Genomic DNA, 22,574 nt, shown 5'->3' with positions numbered 1-22,574 from the left:
GAAGCTTTAGTGCTGCTGTCACTGCTGTTCCCACTCTCCAGGGCCTCAAGCAGTTTCTTGGAGAAATCGGGACTCTGAAGCTGGGAGAAGCTTGCTTTGTCCTGCTGGCTTGGGACGGTACGCCCTAAAGCCCAGAGACCCTGCTCCAAAGCCAGGACTGGACAGGCAAGGCTGGGCCTCGGCCACGCTTGACCACCTCCTCAAAACCACGGGGCATAAACGGGTGCAATGTCCACCTTTATTAACACGAAATCAAACTGCCAGGATTTCACGGCTGAAATTACCTTTTATTTGTTCTGCCTGTCATTTAAAGGCCTCGCCATCCACCCAATGGCTCAAGAAAGAAAACTAAGTATCACCTTGGATGTCTGTCCTTCCCCAAGCCCCCAGCTGGGGTGAGCCCTGATGATGTTATGTCCCCGAGATCCCTTTGGTCCAAATGCCTCTTGAGGAAGGGCTGTGCAGCCGGCAGGACCCGGGTTGGATTCTGGTTCCTGCATTCACAGGCTGAGCTTCTCAGGCCAGTTTCCTTGTCTATTAAAGGGGGAAAGACATCGGTTTGTCCTGTGGATTCCAGGAGCCAATGGCTGTGACGTGCCTGGCCTCTCAAGGCTCTGGAAGGCCCTCATATCACTGATTATCACTGATTCCAACCCACCAATTCACCTGGACATGAGGCGCCTCTTTCTCCCTGGCCTCACCCTCCTTTGGTCTGCCCCCCCAAGTGCAGGGGGTTTTGGTAGCAGTGCAAATCCTGCTCAGAGCTCTATGCTGGACGACCCCCTCCCACAGCTCCCCCAGCCAGATGAGGGGCAGACATGCTGGCCAGGCCGGCCTTCCCCCACCATCCGGGCTTCAGCCACCCTCGTGTGTTTCTGCCTCTTTGCCCAGAATGTTCCCTCTTTGTGGAATGCCCTGCCCCATCTGTGCTCCTTGGAAATTCCTTCTTTTTTAAAAAAAATTGACACAATTCATATACTTTTTCACATTTCCTACAATTCATGCTGTAAATGTATATGCTTTGGTGGACTTTTAGTTTAGTTACAAGATTGCAGAGCCATCGCCATCATGGAAATGCAGACAATTTTCACTATCTCCCCCCCAAAAAACTTGTACCCTTTAAGCAGTCACTCCCTGGACACCACTGCCCCTCATCCCCCAGCCCCTGGCAATCACTGATCTACCTTCCATCTCTCCGGATCTGCCTACCGTGGCCACTCCACATAAACGGAATAATACAATACGTGGTCTTCTGTGTCTGGCTCCTTTCGCTTAGTATGTTTGCAAGGTTCATCCAAGTTGCAGCACATGTGGTGTTTTATTGTTTTTTTGTGTCTGAATAACATTCCACTGTATGGATGTACCATCTTCTGTTTCATCACTAAAATTTTTTATTTTAATTCATCATTAAAATTTTTTATTTTATTTTATTGAAGCATAGTTGGTGTATATCCATCATTTGATGGACGTTTGGTTTGTTTTCACTCTTTGGCTATTATGAATAATGCTGCTATGAACACTCGTGCACAAGTGTTTGCCTGGACATGTGTTTTCATTCCTCTTAGGTGTATATGTAGAAGAGGAATTGCTTGGTCATACGGTAAGTCTATGTTTAACTTTTGGAGGAGCTGCCAGACTGCTTTCCAAAGTGGCTGTCATTTAACATTCCCACCAGCAGTACATGAGGGTTCATATTTCTGTACATTCCACCAACACCTGCCACTGACCTTCTTTTTTATTACGGCCACATCTTAGTGAGTGTGGGTAGTATCTCAGTGTGGACTGACTTGCAGTTCCCTAATCAGTAATGATGTCTGGCATTTTTTTCATGTGCTTATTGGGTATTTGTATATCTTCTTTAGAGAAATGTCTATTCCAACGCTTTGCACGTTTTAAAACTGAGTTACTTGTCTTCTGTTGCTGAACGGTACACATTCTTTATACATTCTGCACATTAGACTCTTATTCGATATATGGTTTTCAAATATTTTCACTCATTCTCTGTTTTCAATTTCTTGATATTGTCCTTTGAAGCACTAAAATTTTTAATTTTGATGAAGTCCAATTTATCTATTTTATCTCTCTATTTTCTTCTAAAAGTTTTACAGTTTCAGTTTTTACACTTAGGTCTTTGACTCATTTGGAGTTAGTTTTTGTCTACGGCAGGAGATGGGGTCTAAGCTTCATTCTTTTGTATGTGGATATCTAGTTGTCTCAGCGTCACCTGTTGAAAGACTATTCTTTCCCCAATGAATTGTTGAAAATCAATTAACCATAGAGGGACGAGCTTATTTCAAGACTTTCAATTCTATACCATCAATCTATATGTCTATTCTTATGCCAATATCACAATCTTGGATTATTGTAGTTTTGTAGTATGTTCTGAAATCAGGATATACGAGCGTTCCAACTTTGTTATTCCTTCTCAAGATTGTTCTGCCTGTCTGAAGGTCTTGTGAATGTCCACATAAACTGTAGGATCAGCTTGTCCATTTATGCAAAAAAAAAGCATCTGTAATTCTGAAAGGGATCGTGTTGAATCTACACATCATTTGGGGAGTGCTATCTTAGCAATGTTAAGGCTTCTAATCCATGAACATGATGTCTTGCCAATTATTTAGGTCTTCTTTAATTTCTCTCAAAGATGCTTTGTAGTTTTCAGTATATAGGTTAACTTTATTCTTGAGTATATTAATATTGTAAATGCAATCGTCCATTTCTCACGTATAGAAGTACAACTGAATTTTGTATATTCCTGAGGTCCTTTATTAGCTCTAATAGTTTATTTTGAATTCCTTTAGATTTTCTATATATAAGATCACATCATCTGCAAATATAATTTCACCTTCTTCTTTTCTAATCTGAATGCCTTTGGTTTCTTTCTCTTGCCTAATTTTCTGGCTCAAACTTCAATGATGAAGAGAAGTGGTGACAGTGGATGTCCTTGTCTCGTTCCTGATCTTAAGCGGGGAGCTTTCAGTACTTTACCATTAAGTTTGATGTTAGCTGTGGGTTTTTCATAGACACCCTTTATTAGGTTGAGGAAGTTGCTTTTTATTCCTACTTTGCTGTGTGTTTGTATCATGAAGGGGTACTGCATTCCGTCAAATGTATTTTCTCCATCTCTTGAAATGAGTGTGTAGCATTTGTCCTTTATTCCATTAATGTGGTATATTACTTTGACAGATTTTTGTGTGTTGAACCAACCTTGCATTCCTGGGGAAAATGACATTTGAACACAGTATATAATCTTCTTGTAATGGGGGCAGACACAGAGATGTTCTCTGTGGGTTGTAGCACCTTTGAGATGGCATATTGGATATAGAGTACGGTAAAGAAAGAGGACAGATACCTGGGTCTTAAGAAATGAGGAATAAAGTCCAGGGACTTGGGCTAAGACAGGGAGAGGGACTCCAGGCAGGTTGTGGGCGTTCGTGGATACTGCTTGGTGTAGACCACTGCTTCTCAAACTTTAATATGCATAAGAATCACCTAGAGAGTTAACACACATCGTTGGGCTCCACCACAGGGATACACTTGGAATGGGGTCCAAGAATGTGCCTTGCTGATGCTGCAATAAACCACTCTACAAAGCAAAAACAAACCCGGACCGCATATGCCACGTCAGCAGACCCTCCCCAGCCCCTGAGAGCACACAGGCCACTTGCCTCTCTCACCGCCAGCATGCAGGGACCCAGGCACAAAGCTGATTGAGTTTTCCAGATAAAGAGCCCAGGAAACTTCATAAACAGTATTTTCTTTTAGCATTAAATCTACATGATTAAGTGGGTGGGCTAATGACTAGTTTCATCTTACAAATGAGAACATTCCCTGGTTTTTAAAAATCAAAATCACAGAAGATGCTGGCTATGAAACCAGGACTAGAAATCCTCTGGCCTGGCTCCCTATTTCATCATGCAGATAATAACTACGATTGTGAAGCTTTTGGAAATACAAGCTAAATGTTTTCAACAGACAGTGCTGGGTCAGGGACATGAACGGAGGGAGGTTCAGGCAGGAGAAGGATGTGGTCACGTGAAAAGCTGGGGCTCGAACCGTGTGACTACGTTGGCTGATCTGTACATTTAGGTCTCGGCACTGTTTTCCAGAGAAGCTCTAAGGATTAGCACTGACTGCAGAAAATTAAGACTTGAGAATCACGACTGAGTGACTTGACCAGGTTTGCTGTATGAATGCAAACTAAAATGAATGATGCTTTATCATCTTTAAGTTACCATGAATGAGGCTATTAGATTTTATAAGTGGAAAGACATCGTAGTTATGCTATTATACATAATAAATTTACACTAATAACATATAAACACCGACACACTAATGGCTGGTAGGAGTATGAGCTGGGGTCAAGGGGAGGAGAGGGAATGTACACTGGTAAACACAGTGGTACCTCTAGATGCCACAACTGACCGTGGGATGTGGCCATATGACGCTGAGCAGAAAAAGGATGGGAGCAGCAGAAGGACCAGGGCAGAGTGTCAGGAGTCAGGTCCTGCGTTCAAGTGATCTCTGCCCCTTAGTCCCGGGCGAACCTCGACAAGTGACTCCAGGACCCTGACCTCACAACCTTCTCACATGGGAAACGGGGGTCATCCCGTGTCGCAGGACGGCTCCGTCCTAAGAAAAAGCACCCAGTACACTGTGAACCCTGGACCCAGGCTTGTCTGCTTCTGCCTCTTCTTCATTGTTAGGAAGAAGAAAGCAGGACCCTCCTCAGAAGAGAGGAGGTTTCTGGTGCAGAATGATCAAAGCACCACTGAGAGAAATGACCTTCTGGAAAATGCTCTACTTTTGGAGGAATCAAAACAGAGGCAGTTGTTTTAGAGTATTTCTAGGCCCCCGTTTAGAAGGGCTCCACAATCTAGAATTCAAGTCTACCAGTTCGCCTCCACATTACATTGCTTCATCTACGGACGCGGGCTCGGAAGTGGTCAGGGCACCTACAAGAAACTGATGCTGGCAGGTGACTCGCATTTGCAGCTACCAATGATAATAAAAATTCTCAACCATAAAAAATTCCTTGATTGTCTCCATGGCTACATTTCAGAGAGTAAATGAGAGGGGTTTTCAACCCAAGACAGCTCTCCGGTCGCAAAGCTGGCTCCCACATTTGGTTTCCTACAGGATCAAATAAAAGACGGGCTTGTGTGTGGCAGGAGGACGTAATAAACCAACAGCACTATTTCATCCATCTTCTTCAAAGGCAACTGGAAGGAACAGTTATGCTGTAAAACGCGGAGCGCGTTTTACTTAACCTTACGGAGAATCTTGTTAGATCCGCCTTTCTTATAATTAGGGCTAGTCTGTCCTGAGAGCTTAATCGGAGAGCACTGCCGACGCACAGATTCCCTCCACGCTCCCTGCCTGCAGCGTACCAGGGGAACTGCTCTATCTCTCGTCAACCGTAAGCTACAGGTATTATTTCTGAGGCAGTGTTAATGCGCGTCTCATTTGTACGTTTCCCTAACTGACTTAACATTGATAGTGCAATATTTCCCATCTGGGTGCAGAGCTCAGGTAAACCCAAGCATATTTAGCAACGTGCTAATGAGGACCATCCCGTCAAGGAGGGTGGCTGAGTTACGGCTCTCGGGGTCTGATTCCATGTCGGCCTACTCTGAGAAGTCCCTAAAATATCTTAAGTCAAATCCGAGGTCCCCGAGCCGCTGTTGGGTTTGCGGAGCCGCGGACGTGTGAACTTTATTGGCAATAAACGTCGCTCCTGCACGCGGATGGCGTGCCTGCAAACCCAGGGCTCCTCGGAGCCTGCCACTGTCCCCACTCACTCAGGACACTGTCCCCACTCACTCAGGACACTGTCCCCGCCCGGACCCGAGGCCGGGAGGGTGGGCCCCGCTCCGGCGGCTGGGGCCAGGGCATGCCCGCTGACAGGCGCGCCACGATGACAGAAATGCACTCTGAGTTGCAATTAGTGGCACTGTCATTTTCGGGGGCTCCTGCCAATTAATTAAGCCTGTCAAACAGAAAAACCACAGCGCTCACATGATAATTTATATTGGAAGAGACGAGCCTCATGGAGCACAGCGGCTCCCTCTGCAAACAGAATTCTCCCTCCGAGCATGGAAATACATAAGAGAAAATAAATAAAATAAAACAACAACACAAAAGGGTGGATGGAGGGGAGGTGGAGATGGGGTCCTGCACGGGGAAGAAGAAAGTGCTGTCCTTGTTATAACTGTTACCTCTGATCGCCAGAGTCGAAGACAGGCTGATTAAAACTCCAAACGAGCCCCCAGCTCCCTGAACCCTCTGTGTCCGTCCGGGATGATAGAATCAGGAGTTTATTCATACCATTAAGCCCCAGAGAACTTAATTGAAAGAAGAGCACAGCCCGGACCTTGACAAGCGGGAGGTCACGGTAATTGCTGCCGGACATATTTAACATTAAGATAATCAGGCCATTAATTACCCTTCGGATCATTAAATCAGCCAGTTGCAAAATGAAATTTCTGCCTCTATTACTCACTTGAGACCACAGGGGTGGCCTTTAATTTATCAGTGAGCTTGAGATACAAAGGCTGGGGCTGGGGGAGGGCCGGAAGGGAGGGGGCCGAGCGGTGGCAGTGGCAGCGGCGGCAGGGCATCAATTCGCCATGCTCGGTGATCCTGGCAAATTAACTAGGTAAGATAACCTCCGCTTCCAAAGGCAGAAGCTGGGGGTATGTAAATAGATGAGGGCAGACAGGGAGATCAGAGTCTGCACACCACTTAGCAGGATAATAAAGGAAATCATCCTTGATTATCAGTGCTAATTTGGACACTGCCGGTAGCTTGTTATGCGTGTTCTGAGTAGCATTTAATTAATTCAATTGCTTGTTAATGAGGGAAGTGACATGTGGGGAGCAGATGCCACCCAACTGCAGATGGGTTCTGGTCATCACTGCAAAGTCCTTCCCCCCCCCTCCATTTCTCCCCCTGCCCATTTTTCTTTTTTTTTAAGGAAAGAAAATAGGAAAAGGTGTCAAGCATAGAGGAACACTCAAAAGAGACAAAACACTGACCTCAGCAGGGCCAAGAACTGTTGAAAAATAATAAGATGAGACAATCCTGGGACCGCGTGGGCCCTCATGTTCCCCGAGGCCGCATTTGGATCAGTGCATCTTTATGCCAGAAATTTGAGCCTGAGATTACTATATTGTGATCTTATGATCAAACCTAACGAGACAGAGACGTGGCCAAGTGGTGCTGCTTTTAATATCTCAGAGTTAGCGGTGGGGATCCAATTATTTTCAGTTTGGATACATTTCCCCTTTATCAATATCTCCATGTGCATAAATAAGATGAAAGTGGCGTTCGGAAATGAAAAGGACACGGAACTTGGATCACTGGGCAGACTCGCTCCGCCTGGAAGTGAGCAGCCCGTCTCTCCCACGCGGATTTCTGACGTCCGGCCCCCAATCTTCCTCCTGAAGTGACATCTTTTTAGAGGTTAAACACAAGAGGGGAGTTTAGGGGCGCAGGTGAACTGACAAATAACGAAACCCAGAGAAAGGATGCTAAGAGAGGGAAGGGAACGTACGCTAAATCAGCAAACTCGGTCCCCTTCCATGTGGGATCAAAGAGGTGACGGGGTGATTTCAGTTGGGCCTAGAGCTTCTCCCGAGGGCTCTTTCATGGAATTGAGAACACAGCTCTCTACTTCCAGGTTCCTTTGATTTCCTAGACCAAACCGGCAGGCCCCAAACCACCTTGTAAACAGGACACCTGCCCTGAAATGCAAATAGCAACTGGTCCCTGGTCCCTCCCGGGCCAAAGCCCTCGACTCGGAGACACAAAGGTGGAAGACGAAGAGAGAAAGCCGCACAGCCCCGCTGAGTTCGGCTTCTGCCAGGAGAAATGCGGTTCCAGAGAGCTCCGATCGGTCCTGGTGGGAAATTATTTTCCCCGCAGTCAATCGAAAAAGCTTCTAAGTGAAAAGGGGGATGAGAATCAAGAAGGACCTGCCTTAAGTGATGCAGACCGGCCCCGAAAACACCAGTGCGTGGCCGAGTGTGAGAGGATGCACAGAGAGGTTTGTTTGAGACGGCTTCACCGTGTGCTGGGAATTTCACTCACAAACACATGGGGAGTTCTGAGGCCCTGAGGATGCAAAGCCCCCCCGACACATGTATTCCAAGCTGACCAGTTTCCTCTTTCTCTCCTTCACCCATTCGTTCACGCACTCCGGAAATATGCACGTGACTGTTTTAACATCTCTACCTCCGAGCTGTGTCCTGACACCGCAACCAGAGCCCTGCCTGGTGGCTCCAGGCCCCGCGTCCAACTCCACAGGACAACGTACTCTAAGATGCAACACACCAACTCACATGCTGACCGTCCTGCCGACAGCAAACTGCCCCTCCTTAAGGCCCTAACACCTAGTTCATTCTGTTACCACTTCTCCCCTACTCCAGCAGCCCCATTTACAATCAATATTTTAAGTGTGTGCTTAAATGGTATCAATAGCAATTAGAGGGGGATTCTGATTCCACCCCAGAGGTAGTTAATTGTTACAGCATCGATCTTCTCTACCTGCTCCTTTCTCCAAATTAAACCTCCATTACAGAGGGGGATGAAGGGCATCCTCTCCCCTCCTGAGACAATAAATTTCATATCGAAGGCACTGGAAAAAAAATAGCAGTTGTTGCAGAATCCATCCAAAAAGATTTTTTTTTTTCTTCCTGGGAGTAATTAAAAGATGCTTTTCTTGACTAATGATTCCCCGGTTTAGGAATGGGCAGTCAATACTGCTTTGCCGCCGTCAGCTTCGATTGATCTCAAAGCTGTTCAAGTTTGAACGGCAGTTCTCAGGGCAGCTGAGAATCGCTGGAACCAATTACGTGCCGTCCAAAGCTGCCCTAATCAGGGGTGAAGGCCCAGCAAGCAGTAGGGCAGACGGCTGGTCAGAGGAGCCCGTCTGGGTGACACCAATGCGAGATGGCTTCGGTTGTTTCTTTGGAGAAGGGTCTGTCGTGTTCTACTTCTCCATGGTCCTGAGTCTGTGTGTGTGTGTGTGTGTGTGTGTGTCTGTGTGTCTGAGTCTGTGTGTGTGTGTGTGTCTGTGTGTGTGTGCCTGTGTGTCTGAGTCTGTGTGTGTGTGTCTGTGTGTGTGTGTGTGTCTGAGTCTGTGTGTGTGTCTGTGTGTGTGTGTGTGTCTGTGTGAGAGTGTGTGTGTGTGTGTGTCTGAGTCTGTGTGTGTGTGTGAGTGTGTGTGTGTGTGTGTGTGTGTGCGCGCACTGGGGGAGGCATGGCACATTTCTAATTATATTCCACTGTCAGAATGAATCTTCTGAACAAGACAGAATGGATGGAGCTTCTCGGGAAAACAGCTGGGCCCTTTTTCAAAGAATCAGACTGGATATATTGCACTTGGCTTTTCCTCAGACAGAGATAAAATTTTATTAAAATATTTCTTTTTAGTATTACCTGAGGGCCACATTAGAGAACCGTCCAGCTTTTTTTGTGCTAGTGATCACAGGTCCTGCAGAGAGAGCGAGGCAGGGTGGGTGAGAGGGCGTGTCTTTCCTTGTCTTGGAGAGGCAGGAACCAGACTAGATATCCATTCTCACACCGCAGACTGAATTCCATGTGGACATTCCAGCCCAAACTTTGGGATTTTGATTCTGTCTGAGGAAACTGCAGGAGGTAGTGAAGGAGCTGGGGATCTGGACTGTTTTACAATTACACTGAGTGGTCTTTGAGTGTATCTGAGGCTTTGCCCACGTTCCACCAGGACCACAGTCTTCCAACTGACCTCCTTGCCTGTCTCCATCCTTTCCTAGGATGCTGCTGGCTGCCTCTAGTGTTCCTGAGAACAGGCGGAACATATATGAACACAGAAAGAGATCCAACAACCCACCCTCTGCCCAACCGCGAGAGTCGCTGTTAAAACACTAGCCCGGCTCACCAGGCCTTTGCTCTATTATGGCCTTCCCTTCCCCACTTCTCACTGTGCTCAAGGGTCCAGCTCCCCATGGGCCCTGAGGCTTCCACGTTCCTGTTTGTGTGTAGGTCCCTCCCATCCTCCAGCACACACACTCCCCACGCCCCTAGGCCTGGAGATCACAGCACAGTTTAAAGTCAGCTCAGAGGACATTTCTCCTGGACCTCCTGGAGCAACGCAAACCCCTCCAGTCTGTGAACGCCACCGAGTCCTGGCATCCTCGGCTGGCCCTGAGAACATTCACCAATCACTGCACACTTACGGTCGTCACCTAGCAATCACTTCTTTTCTATGAGGAAGCACTCAATGAATATTTGCTGAATTTAATTAAAAATAAAACTCCCTGGGAGAATTACTAAAGCACAAAGGTATATTCAATTCTCAAACATGTTTATCTTCTTAAAGATGGACAGAACTTAAAACCCCCAAGTTAACCACTGGAAATACGACGTAACCACATCACCTCACTGTAGGGATTTCACAGCAGTGACTCCACTTGTGAGAAAGAAAGACTCAAATGTCTCTAAAATGTAAAGATATGACGTGTATAACACTACACAGAAGAGGAAGTTACATACTCAAGAGGTTAATTCAAATGTACAAGTTAGAAGGATAAAATGCCCTTACATACACCATCTTCACTTATGAGGATGAAATTATTATATAATATTTCCCAGTTAAAAAATTAACCTACGTCTTTGTTTGTAATCATTCTAAATGGTTTCTAATTGTGATAGATGGAAAAACAACCAAACTTTTCTAATCCATGTATTAAAAATAGTATAACTGCTCCTTTTACACACAAACAGTAAAATGTATAAAGTTAATTTTTTCCCAACTTATTTTAATGTTTTCTGCATTCACACGTTAAACTCAATCCGATTTCCAATCATTTTTCTTTTTCAGATCTAAATACCCTCCAAGGAAACTATATGTATGAAAAAATAGACATTAAAACATGAATTAATCTTTTAAGAATGCTCCTAGTGGACAACCCTGCGGATTTCTATATTAGTGTTAAATCAAAATTAAAAAACTGTAGAAGTGTATCATTTCTTCAGTCTGTGAGACAGCTGCCTGCGTGTATACTACACAGCATAACTTACATATAAAGAGCTCATAGCGCCAACCTGCTCGATTTTAAACAGATGTACTTCGTGCACATTTCTTGCCCACCCCCGTCCCCTCCCCACAGAGCACCTACTAGGAAGGGCAGGGTTAATGACACCAGCTTCATTCTCTCAAGTGAACCGAAGGGGGCACCACAAATTCATTTTTTAGTGTTGATGAAATGAAGCCCACAGGTTTTCCACGTTATTGGCGGTAGAAACCAACTTCTTACCCCTCGCATGTGGCCCGACCACAGACGGACACCTGGGTTTCCTTGTTGTCTGACCACCAGCAAAACAGATCCGTGCTGATGCTGGGAGACCTCTTCTCCCCCCTCACCTCTGCACACACCTGAGAAGTGAAGGCTGAGCCCATCCCGTGCCCCTGCTTCAGACGCTGGGATGCCCCCCAGCTCCCCGAACAGCCGTGGAGACAGGACGGTCCATCCTGCCTCCGTGAAAGAGGCTTTCTCAGAAAACGCGCCATTTTACCACCCTTAGGTACATTAAATATGCATGTGTACTAAGAAATGGCTTATAATTGCTGTCAATGAAAAATGAGAAACGGAATGGACTCAAAATAAATGCGTTTTTTACACTGGGTAACAATTAACATTAATGAGGGGCCACCATTAAGTTATGCCACACTTGGTTGATTAAATGTGTTAGAAACATATTTCAGAAAATAAAATATATTTGGTTACTATAAACCCACTTAGTGGGGGTCGGGGGGAGAGGGGAACCAATGGAGTAGATGCTTATCAAAGACATAAGAATAACAAAATTAAAGAATCCAAAATTCATAATTAGTGTTAACAGCCTAGCTTATGCCTATTAGAAGTATATTAATTAAAGTGATATATTCATAAGGTTAGAAGCTTAATACATTTCTAAGAGAGGAAGAGGAATCCCCAAAGTATAAAAACAAGAGTAAAAAATTAAGGAGTTTGAATTACCCGTGTCTGCGGAAGAGCAATTTTTAATACAGATGTTTCTGTCCGGGGTAATCAGCTTCCCACTGGTTGCTGGGGCAGTTCCAGTGGTGGCTGTCATTAAGGTCATTTCTGGTTGTTGAACTGCCTGCAGAATGCCCCATAACCACATGCCTTCCCACGTCCCTACCTTGTGGAGTCCAGCGAGGGCTTTGTCCGCCCCTGGGTGCTCTCCTCCCAGATGCTGTTGGCCAGCTCATTCCCAATGGACGACATCACCTTGATAAGCTCAATGGGCCAGTCATCAAGGTCCAGAGATCGGACTCGAGAAAGGTGGGTGCCAAGATTCCGGTGGATCCCTGAGCACTCAATGCACATGAGGGCTCCCAAGTTCAAACTGGCCCAGTTGGGATCTGTGGGAAGAGGAAAAGGGCGCCATATGCAATCAGACCGTCATCACTCATCCCAACTGTCCTTAGGTCTCAGGAACAAAACGGCCAATCGGCCTTCCCATGCAACAGTCCCTCCCTAGAATCACATGGCTTGAAAATGCTCCCTGGCCGGTACTTGGAACTGTCTCCGGCATCTCAAAAGATCTGACATGTTGGCGGCAACTTTCAAACAACTGGCTTTAACCAAAGCCTTGGAAACAACGGAAAGCATGGGTTTGGATAGAAAGACGCACTTTTGGATACTTCCGCAGCAGCACTCCCCTCGAGCAGGCGGACACACGTGGAAACGAAATCAGGCATGACTTGCCGCCTACTGTGGACGGCAGCTGAGAGCGGGAAAGAGAAGGTGTGTTGAGGGACAGCTGGGCCATTCCCAAAGCTACCAGGTCCCACGTGACCACCTCTGCAACCACGGGCACAGCAAAGTTTTTAGTGACATGATGTGCACATTTGCAAATTTCAAAGATGACAGAAAGGCACACCACAATGAAAAAGTGTGCCTTTCAGGGATCTTATTTAAGGGCAACCACCAAAGCAACTCCCGTTTCTCCATCCTTCACTGCTGGCAAGATGGCGGACATGGTCCTTTGGTTAGGTTACTACCCAGGATGATCGACCCTGATTCTCGGAATAAACGGTGATGGGCTTTGGGCTGTGACACTGCACCCAGGGCACTGAATGAGTCCAGAGAACAGCACTGGGACCCCTGAGTGGGATCAGTCCCTGTGTGAAACTGGCTGACACAGTCAGAAGACTGTGGATTTGGACCCAGGGCTGGCTTCATGCTAGAATCACCAGCTGATTTGCAAAGACGGGGCTGACCTTGACAGTCAATGGCTTTCACCACCGACAGAAGCAAACAAGGCTTACATCATCCAAGAATAATCAACATTTACCGCAGGTGCACTTGAAGAGTCAACAAAAAACCAGGTAGCTGACATCGTATTTATTTGGAATCACTCTGGAAATGGCAAATGACCAGGAGTGGCCTTACGCTCATTCAGCAGAAATCAGCCAGTGATTCACTTAATATCTAATACAAAGGCAGGAAGGTGGTGATAGAGACCATGGTGGGGGGCACACGAGAAGAGGGGTCTGTGACCTCAGAGACCGTCTGGTTGGGAAGAGGAAACAGATGCCCCTAATAATAATAATAATAACACATAAAAAACAAAACACCTTTGCCAGTGTGTCATCTCTCATGTCCTTGACCTCAGCCCCTCGACCTTCCCCTTGTCCTCTGAGAAAACACAGCAGGGCAGCCAAAGGCTTGATTTGAATCCTGCTACACAGCTGGCTCTTATGATGACCTGGGGTATATAACCTGACCCTTCAGACTCTTCATGTCACCCTGTAAGTGGGACACACTGTAGCAACAACTATTACAGTCACAAGAATGGAAAGAGACAGTACATGGTGGGACTGGGCACAGACCTGACAGATAATGTGTTTAAGGAATGGGAGTTTAAGACCTCTTTTCTCTCCAGATTTGTCACACTTTGTCCCTGGATTCCTACTCAGGTGGCCTCATTCTAAACAAACTGGCCCCAGAGCCTCCCCCAACCTCCCTCTTCCACCTGCCCTCCCCACCTGGGCACTCGCCCGCCCAACCTGGCTCTCAGAATGTTCTCTCGACCTCCAATTGGCCACACACCGCGAAGCTCAGGAGCCACGGAATCTTCCCGTTAAAACAATCCTGTAGATGATGGTGGAAACCACTGCAGACGTTTCTCCTAATGGAGGTTCCGATATGTCTCCAATTTTGTGCTTTTAAAGATGTTACTTTGAAACTTCCTGATAAAAACACACTTCAAATAACGACTTCTCTCTTCTAACTTCATGTCATGACACATATTGAAAGTAACATTTAAAAATTCAAACAAAAGAAGATGCTTTAAAGTCCCTCAAGAGCTTCCCTGGTGGCGTAATGGTTAAGAATCCGCCTGCCGATGCAGGGGACACAGGTTCCATCCCTGGTCTGGGAAGATCCCACATGCCGCGGAGCAACTAAGCCTCTGAGCCACAACTACTGAGCCTGCGCTCTAGAGCCCAAGAGCCACAACTACTGAAGCCCACGCGCCTAGAGCTCGTGCTCCCCAACAAGAGAAGCCAACGTAATGAGAAGCCCGCGCACCGCAACGAAGAGTAGCCCCGGCTCGCTGCAACCAGAGAAAGCCCGTGCGCAATGAAGACCCAACACAACCAACAATAAATAAATTAAAAAAAAAACTAAAAAAAAAAAGAAGTCCCTTAAGATACCTGAAGAGGAGACCCCTTCTTTCACCCGGAGGCCTCAGACGTGGCCTTGCCGTCCTGCCCTTACCTGACCTGCCAACCAGTGGTCTCTCCCAGGTGGGTCTCCCCTTTAATCTGCGACAATCCTGAGTTCTTCCTGTTAGGTCGCACAAATCCTACCTGGCCAGCTTCCTACCTGAGCAGCAGCTGCTCTTTCCCTGAACAAACCAGAGCCATTCAGCTGTGCGTCCTGCTGCTTCCCTGACTCACAATGACCCCCTCCCCACCTGCTCCAGTCCTGCCCATTTCCTGCACAAGGTCTGCTCTGAGTTGCTGTGTGCCCCTAACGGCCTTGCTCCGTGGCCCCGGGCCTCGTGGCCACTGGGTCCAGGCCTCGCCCACTGGGCTTCAGGCTCGGGATGCCAGGGCCACCTTACACCCTGGCCTGGTGCTGCCACCTTTTATTTTGTTTCAACTGGACTCTAACAACAGCAAAAATATATGATTGGGAAAACTTTACTGAATGGGCCCAGCACTGTGCCAGGGCTGGAAGGTGAAGAATGAGAAGTCAGTCCTTAACTTCAAGGATACGAACTACAAAAGGACTTTCTCAAAGGGAACGTGGCATTATTCCCTGGACAACGGAAAGCATGGAGGAAAACTGGGTTGCTCTAAGGCACAAAGCATAATTATGAAGTCTGTCAGTTCAATCAAACGCTTTTAGTGTGTGGTGAATTCAAGATAAAATAAAAAGAGACCATTTGATAGCAAAATCTAGAACATACGATTTTGAAGTAAAGAAAACAAAGCCCAGAAGTCTCCGGGCAGGATTTAACCACCTGTACTCTATGTTTATGGAAAAAGCAAACAAACGTATGATCGTTGATTAGGCCAAAGGTTGGTTTCTGGATGCGGCACAGAATCCGGGCAGGTGGCCTAATCCCTACAGCATCTGTGGTGTGACTGTGGCTCATGGGAATGCCTGAGGCAGAAACAAGACTTGTGATGAACCAGAATGGAAAAGAACACGAAGAAGAATATACACGGGTCCAGCTGAATCACTTTTCTGTACAGCAGAAATTAACACAACATTGTAAATCAACTACACTTTAATACAATTTAAAAAAAATCAAACAAACAAAAAAGAATTACAGTGCCATCAGAGAGGCATTTGTGTGAAGGGCACTGTGTTAAAATAGAAGTCCAAACAAAAATATTTCAGTTCCTTAAAAGCCATTAAATCATGTTATAAACCTTACACGCCAGATGACAGATGTGGGTTTGCTGCAATGCATGCTGCGTCGGACCACCCCATCTCCCTCTGCCGAGGGCCAAGCCCCACCCCGTCCTGGCTCACACTTACTTTGGGTCTCGCAGTCCACGCAGTGGGAGTTCCCTCGGATGTTCCGTATCGACTGCAAGGCCATGGCCTCACTCTGGCTGGTCAGTCGGGACTGGCATACAGGGAGACATACAAACCCAAGATATGAGAACTCCGAGAAAAAGGTATATACCTGCTAATAAAGCCTGGGAAACACCAAACAGATGGCGAGCGAACATAACACGAGGGCAATGTCAACAAGGGACTCCTCGTTAGACGTCTTTAAGATGGAGCCTAGCGGACGGAGAACGGACCGGCACTACCTATTAAGATGCGTCAGATGAGAGACTCATGCCCTAAGACACATCTCGTGATTCCTCGTCAGGAGCCCACACGTGTGTGTGGCTGGGGGTGTTCATGCTTCAACGTACACTTACTTGTCTTCTCTAAGCAAGTTAGAAAAACACAAAGAGGGGAAAAGAGGAACATAAAAATTATAAACTATCATGGTTAAGTTTTATTAACATTGTGATATCTATTCTTCTGGCCTTTTTAAAAAAAGCACATGTATACAGATAGACGTGCTTTAAAAAAAAAAAGCCAGTGTGCTGTACGTTGCTTTGGAATCTGCCTTTTTAGCCTAATGACATAGTGTCACCTCTCACTGCCATCACATAGTCCCCGGCATTATTTAATTTTATTTATTTCTGATGTGATAGATATTCAGAAGTTTTGTTTTTCTATATGTTTAAATTTGATTTTGGAAGGTAGCTATTACCTATGTTACTGATTTTCAGTGTTTCAGCACCAAGACTCCTTAGGAAAAGGGTCAGAGCAACTCTGGCGTCATTTTAAATGGCTGCATAATATTCCACTTATGAAGACTTAGTTACATGGTTTTCCCTGATGGACATTTAGACTGTTTCCAACTTCTGTCTGCCATCAGCAGTGCTGTGAATGGCTTACTGCTAACTCTTTGCACAAATTCGTGATTATTGACTAAGGATGAATTCTTCACAATAGGAGGACCAGGTAAAAAGACGTACATGGTCTTAAGGCTTATGACGCATCCATTTAATCTAATGGCTAACGCCAAATAAATCCCAGAGGGCACTTAGAATAAGCTTGATTTTCGTGTAAAAATTATTCACAAATGGAACCATCTTATGTCAGATTGTTTGCTGTGAAACAATTGCTTACTACTTAATCAAAAACTGTAATTTATTAATTGCCACTGTCTGATTAGCATAATGCCTCATTGGGGTTTTATTCCCTTTGGTTAGATGCCCAAGTATTCGAAGTGTGTTTAACAATTTCTATTGGCATCTGGAGTGTGTGTGTGCACGTACAGAGATGTGTCTTCTGTCTACCTCTATAATCTCTAGGGCATATGTACGTATATCTACAATTGCTCCCAATTCTGAATTATCCATGGACAGCTAGAACACCTTACAGCCCATTCTCAGCGGAGGCTGTATTTTCCCCCGCAGCTGTTCCTTGTGGCTATTATTTCCATGCTGTGCACCGTCACACCTGTTCACCAAGCGCCCAAAGTGCTCAGTGAGTCCTTCTCTCACGGGGAACGCTGGCCCCTGATGGCACACGTCTATCGAGAGAAAAGGGGCAGCCCTGTAAGGCTGCTGCTCGCATCAGGCCGAGGTGACGCTGTCTGTTTTCACAGAGAGCGGGGAGGCATCTGGCAAGGGTGTGAAACAGAAAAGGCGCGTGCCGTGCCCCACCCTCCCGAATCCGATGACCCGGCATACATTCAGGGTCTGACTTGAGACACTGTGATTTTAGGCAAAATTTGGAGATGCGTTTGTCTGTTCAGCCACACGTGCCCTCCCAACGCCTGTTCTGAAGCCGAGTTCCTGAGCTTTGTGGGTGACAGGTGTCCTCAGTCCCCATCGACAGGAGATGCGGAAGCATCCCGAGTTTGCTTCAGAAGCCGCATCTGCAGCCGTGACTCAATAAAGCCAAGGTGCTCAGAAATGAGAGGCCCTGATTCTCCTCACTGTGGGTATAAAACATCTTTAAAAAGGAGAGGCAAATTACATTATAATAATAATGACTGTGGTCTGGTTTACCCTGGTTAAAGAGGGTAATAAAATAAGACACTCCATCTTTTTGAAAGACAGACTCCCTTCTTAATGACAAAGCGGAACATAAATCATTGGCAGAAATGTCTTTAAATGGTTACAAACGAAATTGCAGGTTGGGAGGCAATGTTCTTTCTCCTGGCTTCTGGTTGTTCACAGTTTGAAAACTCAAAATGCTCTCCGAGACTTTAAAGTGTCCCAGAGAAGGGGTTAAAAATATCCAAGCATTAACATAATGATTTGTGAAGGAATCTCTGCTGGGAAAAGGGAAATGAGAAAAATGACCTTTGTATAAGGAATATCACTGGGCAGTAATTCAGAAAATGCAGGTTAAAGTCTGCTTTTCCTGGCTAAACAAATGCAAAAGAATGAACTCTAACTGAATAAACCCCATACCAGGCTTTATCAACAGAATTTAGAAAATGGACATTTTCTCTTCCCTAAGCTCTTTGCATATGCTCATATATGTGCACGCGCTTTTCATCGAAGCCTGTACTAAGGGTCAGTTTTCTAACTCGACGTGGATTTGAATTTGAGACATTTATGAGAACGGAACAGTGCCTCCTCTTAAGTCTGCACTTCTTTTCCTGAGGGTATTCAGCCTAAAGCAAAAATCAGTGTGAACAAAGAAGCCACAAGGGTCCAAAAGATTCTACGATCTCCAATAAAAGGTCAATACTTTACATTTGGGATGAGTCGAGAGAGCAAAGATTTAAACTGGGATATTCTGCCATCCGAACGTGGTTAAGCTAGGCTACTAATCTATGACACAGGACACATATCGACACAATTCTTTTTTATCTTTGCAATTATTTTGCATTCTGCTCAGAAACATTTAAGAGTCTTGCCAGTTGCGCGTCTCACCCGATGCTCTCCCCTCCCCCACCCATTTCCGTTTCAGGATCAGCGCTCTTGATTTTGGTGGTGGGGCCTTGGGGGGGGGGCGCGGCAGGCTGCTCCGGGTTTTACCTTATTCTTGCTGCTCTCGCACGACTGTAAGCTGGCGAGGATCTGACTCTCGATGGCCTGGACCCACGCGTCTCGCTCCTCGTAGGTGGTGGCTTCAAAGTGCCACGTCTGGCCAGTGAGGGACACAATGATAAACTCAAAGTTTTCTTCTTGTTCTGAAACACAGAGTGGTGGGGATGAAGAGTTTAGCTTTCATGAGATCATGGCCCCTCCGCCAGCCCTCGGTCATGAAAGTGCCTTTGGGTTCAATCGCGCCTGCATGGGGCCGCGGCACACACAGGACCGGCCGCCCCGCAGCGGAGATCTGAATCTGCAGACCTCCCAACACTCCAGATTTGGTTCCTAAAGCCAGCGTGGCTTAGCTAGGTTTCAATCAATGCTCAGGGGATGAGGAAAAATGAAAATCAGCGTGTGATGTCAGTGTCTCTGTGCTGGGCACAGATGAAGCAACTCAGGGACGTAATATTGTAACTCGTGGCCGGCTGCTGAAATTGACAGGGGGATGAAAATCAAGTGAACGCTGCTCATCTCAGGATACAATTTAATTTCTTCATAAGCACCTGTGCGCCAATCCACAGATACACCCCGGCAAAGAGGGAGGCCTGAGGACGTCTGTCCTTTTAGGGCAGAAGACCAGCTACAGCGGGGAAGGTTTTAGTCTGGAGGAGCGAGTGAAATTCCAGGCGATTTGAAGGGGCCACTGTGTCCCAGGAAGGGGGGTCCTTACGTTTAAATCCTGCTCCGCCACTTGGCATGCTGGAGTCTGGACAAGTTCTCAACCCGTGCTGGGTTCACTTCCTCACCCTTAAAATGGGAGGGGAAAGCTGCCTCCTTTGCTGTGTTTTCCACTGGCTAAATGACGTGCACTAGCTCAGGCCCACGCCCAACACCCCTCCGTGAGCGCTGGTGTGCGTCCCCTGTTCTGATCTAACCTCCGGCCTCTGCCACGGAATGAAAGGCAGAGCAGGGGCCACGTGCAGACAGCGTAACCAGCCACAGGTAACCATGAAGACGTGTGGAGCTGGACTTTCAGGCACCAGCATGTCTCACGTGATCGGCAGTTTCCCATCACTTGTTGCAGAGCCAGCTGCATCACGAGCCCCTGGCGAGCAAGCGTTACTAATAATGTGAATAACCTGCTGCCCACCCAGCTGACCTCCGCGTTCGTCAATTACCTCTGTCACCCACACTCGGCTTGCTCGCATCTGCACAAACCTCCCCCTTCCACACTCTCGGGTCCTCTAGCCTGTGTCCCCAGCACTCCTCATGGCCCCTGACCTCTGCAAGGCTCCGTGCTGCCGGGTGGGCCCCGCCCCTTCTCAAGGCCCTGCCTCACTGGAGCCCTCGGCCTCCGAGACAAGGATGCTCCCTCAGTCTCCGAAGCAACTGCAGTCACCTCCAGACGCCCTCTCCTCCTCCCCTTTCGTCTCAGAAGAGAAGCAGCTCCCACTACTGTGGCTGAGAGCCCCTCCCACCTGACCCCACTGATCTGGGCAGGTGGGAACAGGATGCTTGTGTCTTTGTCGAGCACACCCAGGTCTGGGGAGCTGCTCCAACACAGACTGCCACAGACACAGGGCTATGCCACCTTTTCATGAAATCTTTATGTACCCTGATAACAACAGTACCGTGTTCTCGGTGACATCAGCATCGCTGCTCTTTTAGAATTCAACCTGCTGGCGGGCTGGGCCTCAATCTGTGGAACCTGTTCTCAACAGCACGTGAAGGAAGGTCAGGGACTCTCCTATCGGCGCGCCCAGCCTCACGGGGGGTAACGTTTCTCCAACAAGAGGGTCCACGGCCCCCGTCAGCTTCTCAAAGCTCTTAAAAAACAGCTTAAAAAACAGCTCTTAAAAAACAGCTCTTAAAAAACAGCTTCTCAAAGCTGTTAAAAGCTCCTGGGACAGGGGTGCATCGTGGGGCTGTGGAAAAGCAGGCGTGGAGCGCAGGCCCACCCCGCGTAAGGGGCCAAGCAGGGCGTCACCTGGAGCGGACCCGGGACAGCTCAGGGAAGGGGCCGAACGAGATGGTCTCGGTCCCTGAAGGGGGAGAGGAGAAGAGCAGCTGGGATGCAACCGACACACGGAGACGGGAAATCTCTCTTTCAAGAACCAGAGTGGAATAAGGATATTTTCATATAAAAAACTGAAAGGATCAAGAGCCCTTCCCTAGAGGAACTGGTAAAAGACACGCTTCAGAGGGTTCTACAAAGGTCTGAACCAGATGGGTCAGGGGGCAAATGGATAAGTATGGAAATACACCTAAATAAAAATTACATCAAATACTACTTTTCTTATCACGTCTAATTTGGGGAAGGTGCAAAATACTAGAGAAATGAAAGTGGACATGGGGACCCTGGAGTTAAAATGCCCTAGGACTTTGCATTGTTCCACAGGGGAGTTAAGAACTAACTTTAGACTTTGGTAAACTAGGTACACATGAGAAAATACCAGGGTTAACCTCTATGAGAAAAGAAGTAGAATGTACAACTCCCTGACAAAGAAGAAGGAAAATTTAATTAAAAATATGATTAAAATCTTTTATCAAACTAGGAATAGAAGGGAATCCTCTTTCCGTGGAAGAGTACGTATCCGAACCCACAGAACCGTTATTCTTTTTTTTTTTTTTTGCGGTACGCGGGCCTCTCACTGCTGTGGCCTCTCCCGTTGCGGAGCACAGGCTCCGGACGCGCAGGCTCAGCGGCCATGGCTCACGGGCCCAGCCGCTCCGCGGCATGTGGGAGCTTCCCGGACCGGGGTTCCCCTGCATCGGCAGGCGGACCCTCAACCACTGCGCCACCAGGGAAGCCCAACCATTATTCTTAAGGATGAAATGTTAGAAGCAATCATTTCACACCAGGTCAAGGGCTCTCAAGGCCAAAATGTTCACGGTACCAGCCCCTGTTCAGCCCTGCTGGCCGGTGCAGTGAAACAAAACAGGGAAGTGACAGATCCGGAGACTGGAAAGATAAAAGACACCAAACTGTCATTCACAGATTACAAGATTGCTTACACAGGAAACCCCAAGGAATATACAAATGTCAAGAAATAAGGGTAGCAGTTAGTAAATGGGCAAGATTTAAGACCAGTATAATGAAACGTTAATTGCATTTCTGTACATGAGGATCTAACAGAAATCACGTTTAAAATATAGGTTTATAAATTCATTTCTCTCCATCTGTGAGGTAGGGAAAGAGAGATGCAAAGAAATGTGAGTAAGCCAAATAATTCCCTAAAAGTAGCAACACAGAGGATGACTCGGAACCTGCAGTCTCTGGTAACAGGTGGTAAAGAGAAGACTCCACACTGCATTCGACGTGATAGATTAACCCAAGCTTGGGAGTGGCCAGAGAGGTTTCATGCTTGTCTCTGGAAGACGAAACCCTGGCTGATTCACTAACAATAACGAAACACCAGGAAGGCTCAAAAGATCAAAAAGATGCAGGACATCCCATGCCCCCAGCCTGGTGGAGAGCAGCTCATGAGAAAAGGTTGGGATT

At 46.8% G+C, this 22,574-nt stretch overlaps 1 protein-coding gene across 14 annotated transcripts in view; it reads right to left on the bottom strand.

Moving 5' to 3' along the window:
• Nucleotides 1–22,574, bottom strand: part of AGAP1 (ArfGAP with GTPase domain, ankyrin repeat and PH domain 1) — a 550,828-nt gene that overhangs the window by 48,532 nt on the left and 479,722 nt on the right. For all 14 annotated transcript variants that reach the window (XM_033424652.2, XM_033424661.2, XM_012533195.3 and 11 more), the window contains 3 exons: nt 19,076–19,230; nt 16,050–16,140; nt 12,190–12,412 (listed from right to left, as the gene is read on the bottom strand). In XM_033424652.2, coding sequence (XP_033280543.1) covers nt 12,190–12,412; nt 16,050–16,140; nt 19,076–19,230 — 469 coding nt within the window. The remainder of the gene's footprint in view (nt 1–12,189; nt 12,413–16,049; nt 16,141–19,075; nt 19,231–22,574) is intronic.

Source organism: Orcinus orca, chromosome 7 (assembly GCF_937001465.1).
Source record: "Orcinus orca chromosome 7, mOrcOrc1.1, whole genome shotgun sequence".
Lineage (NCBI taxonomy): Eukaryota > Metazoa > Chordata > Mammalia > Artiodactyla > Delphinidae > Orcinus > Orcinus orca.
Note: the sequence above shows the minus strand (reverse complement) of the source record. Positions and strands in the feature narration are given on the sequence as shown.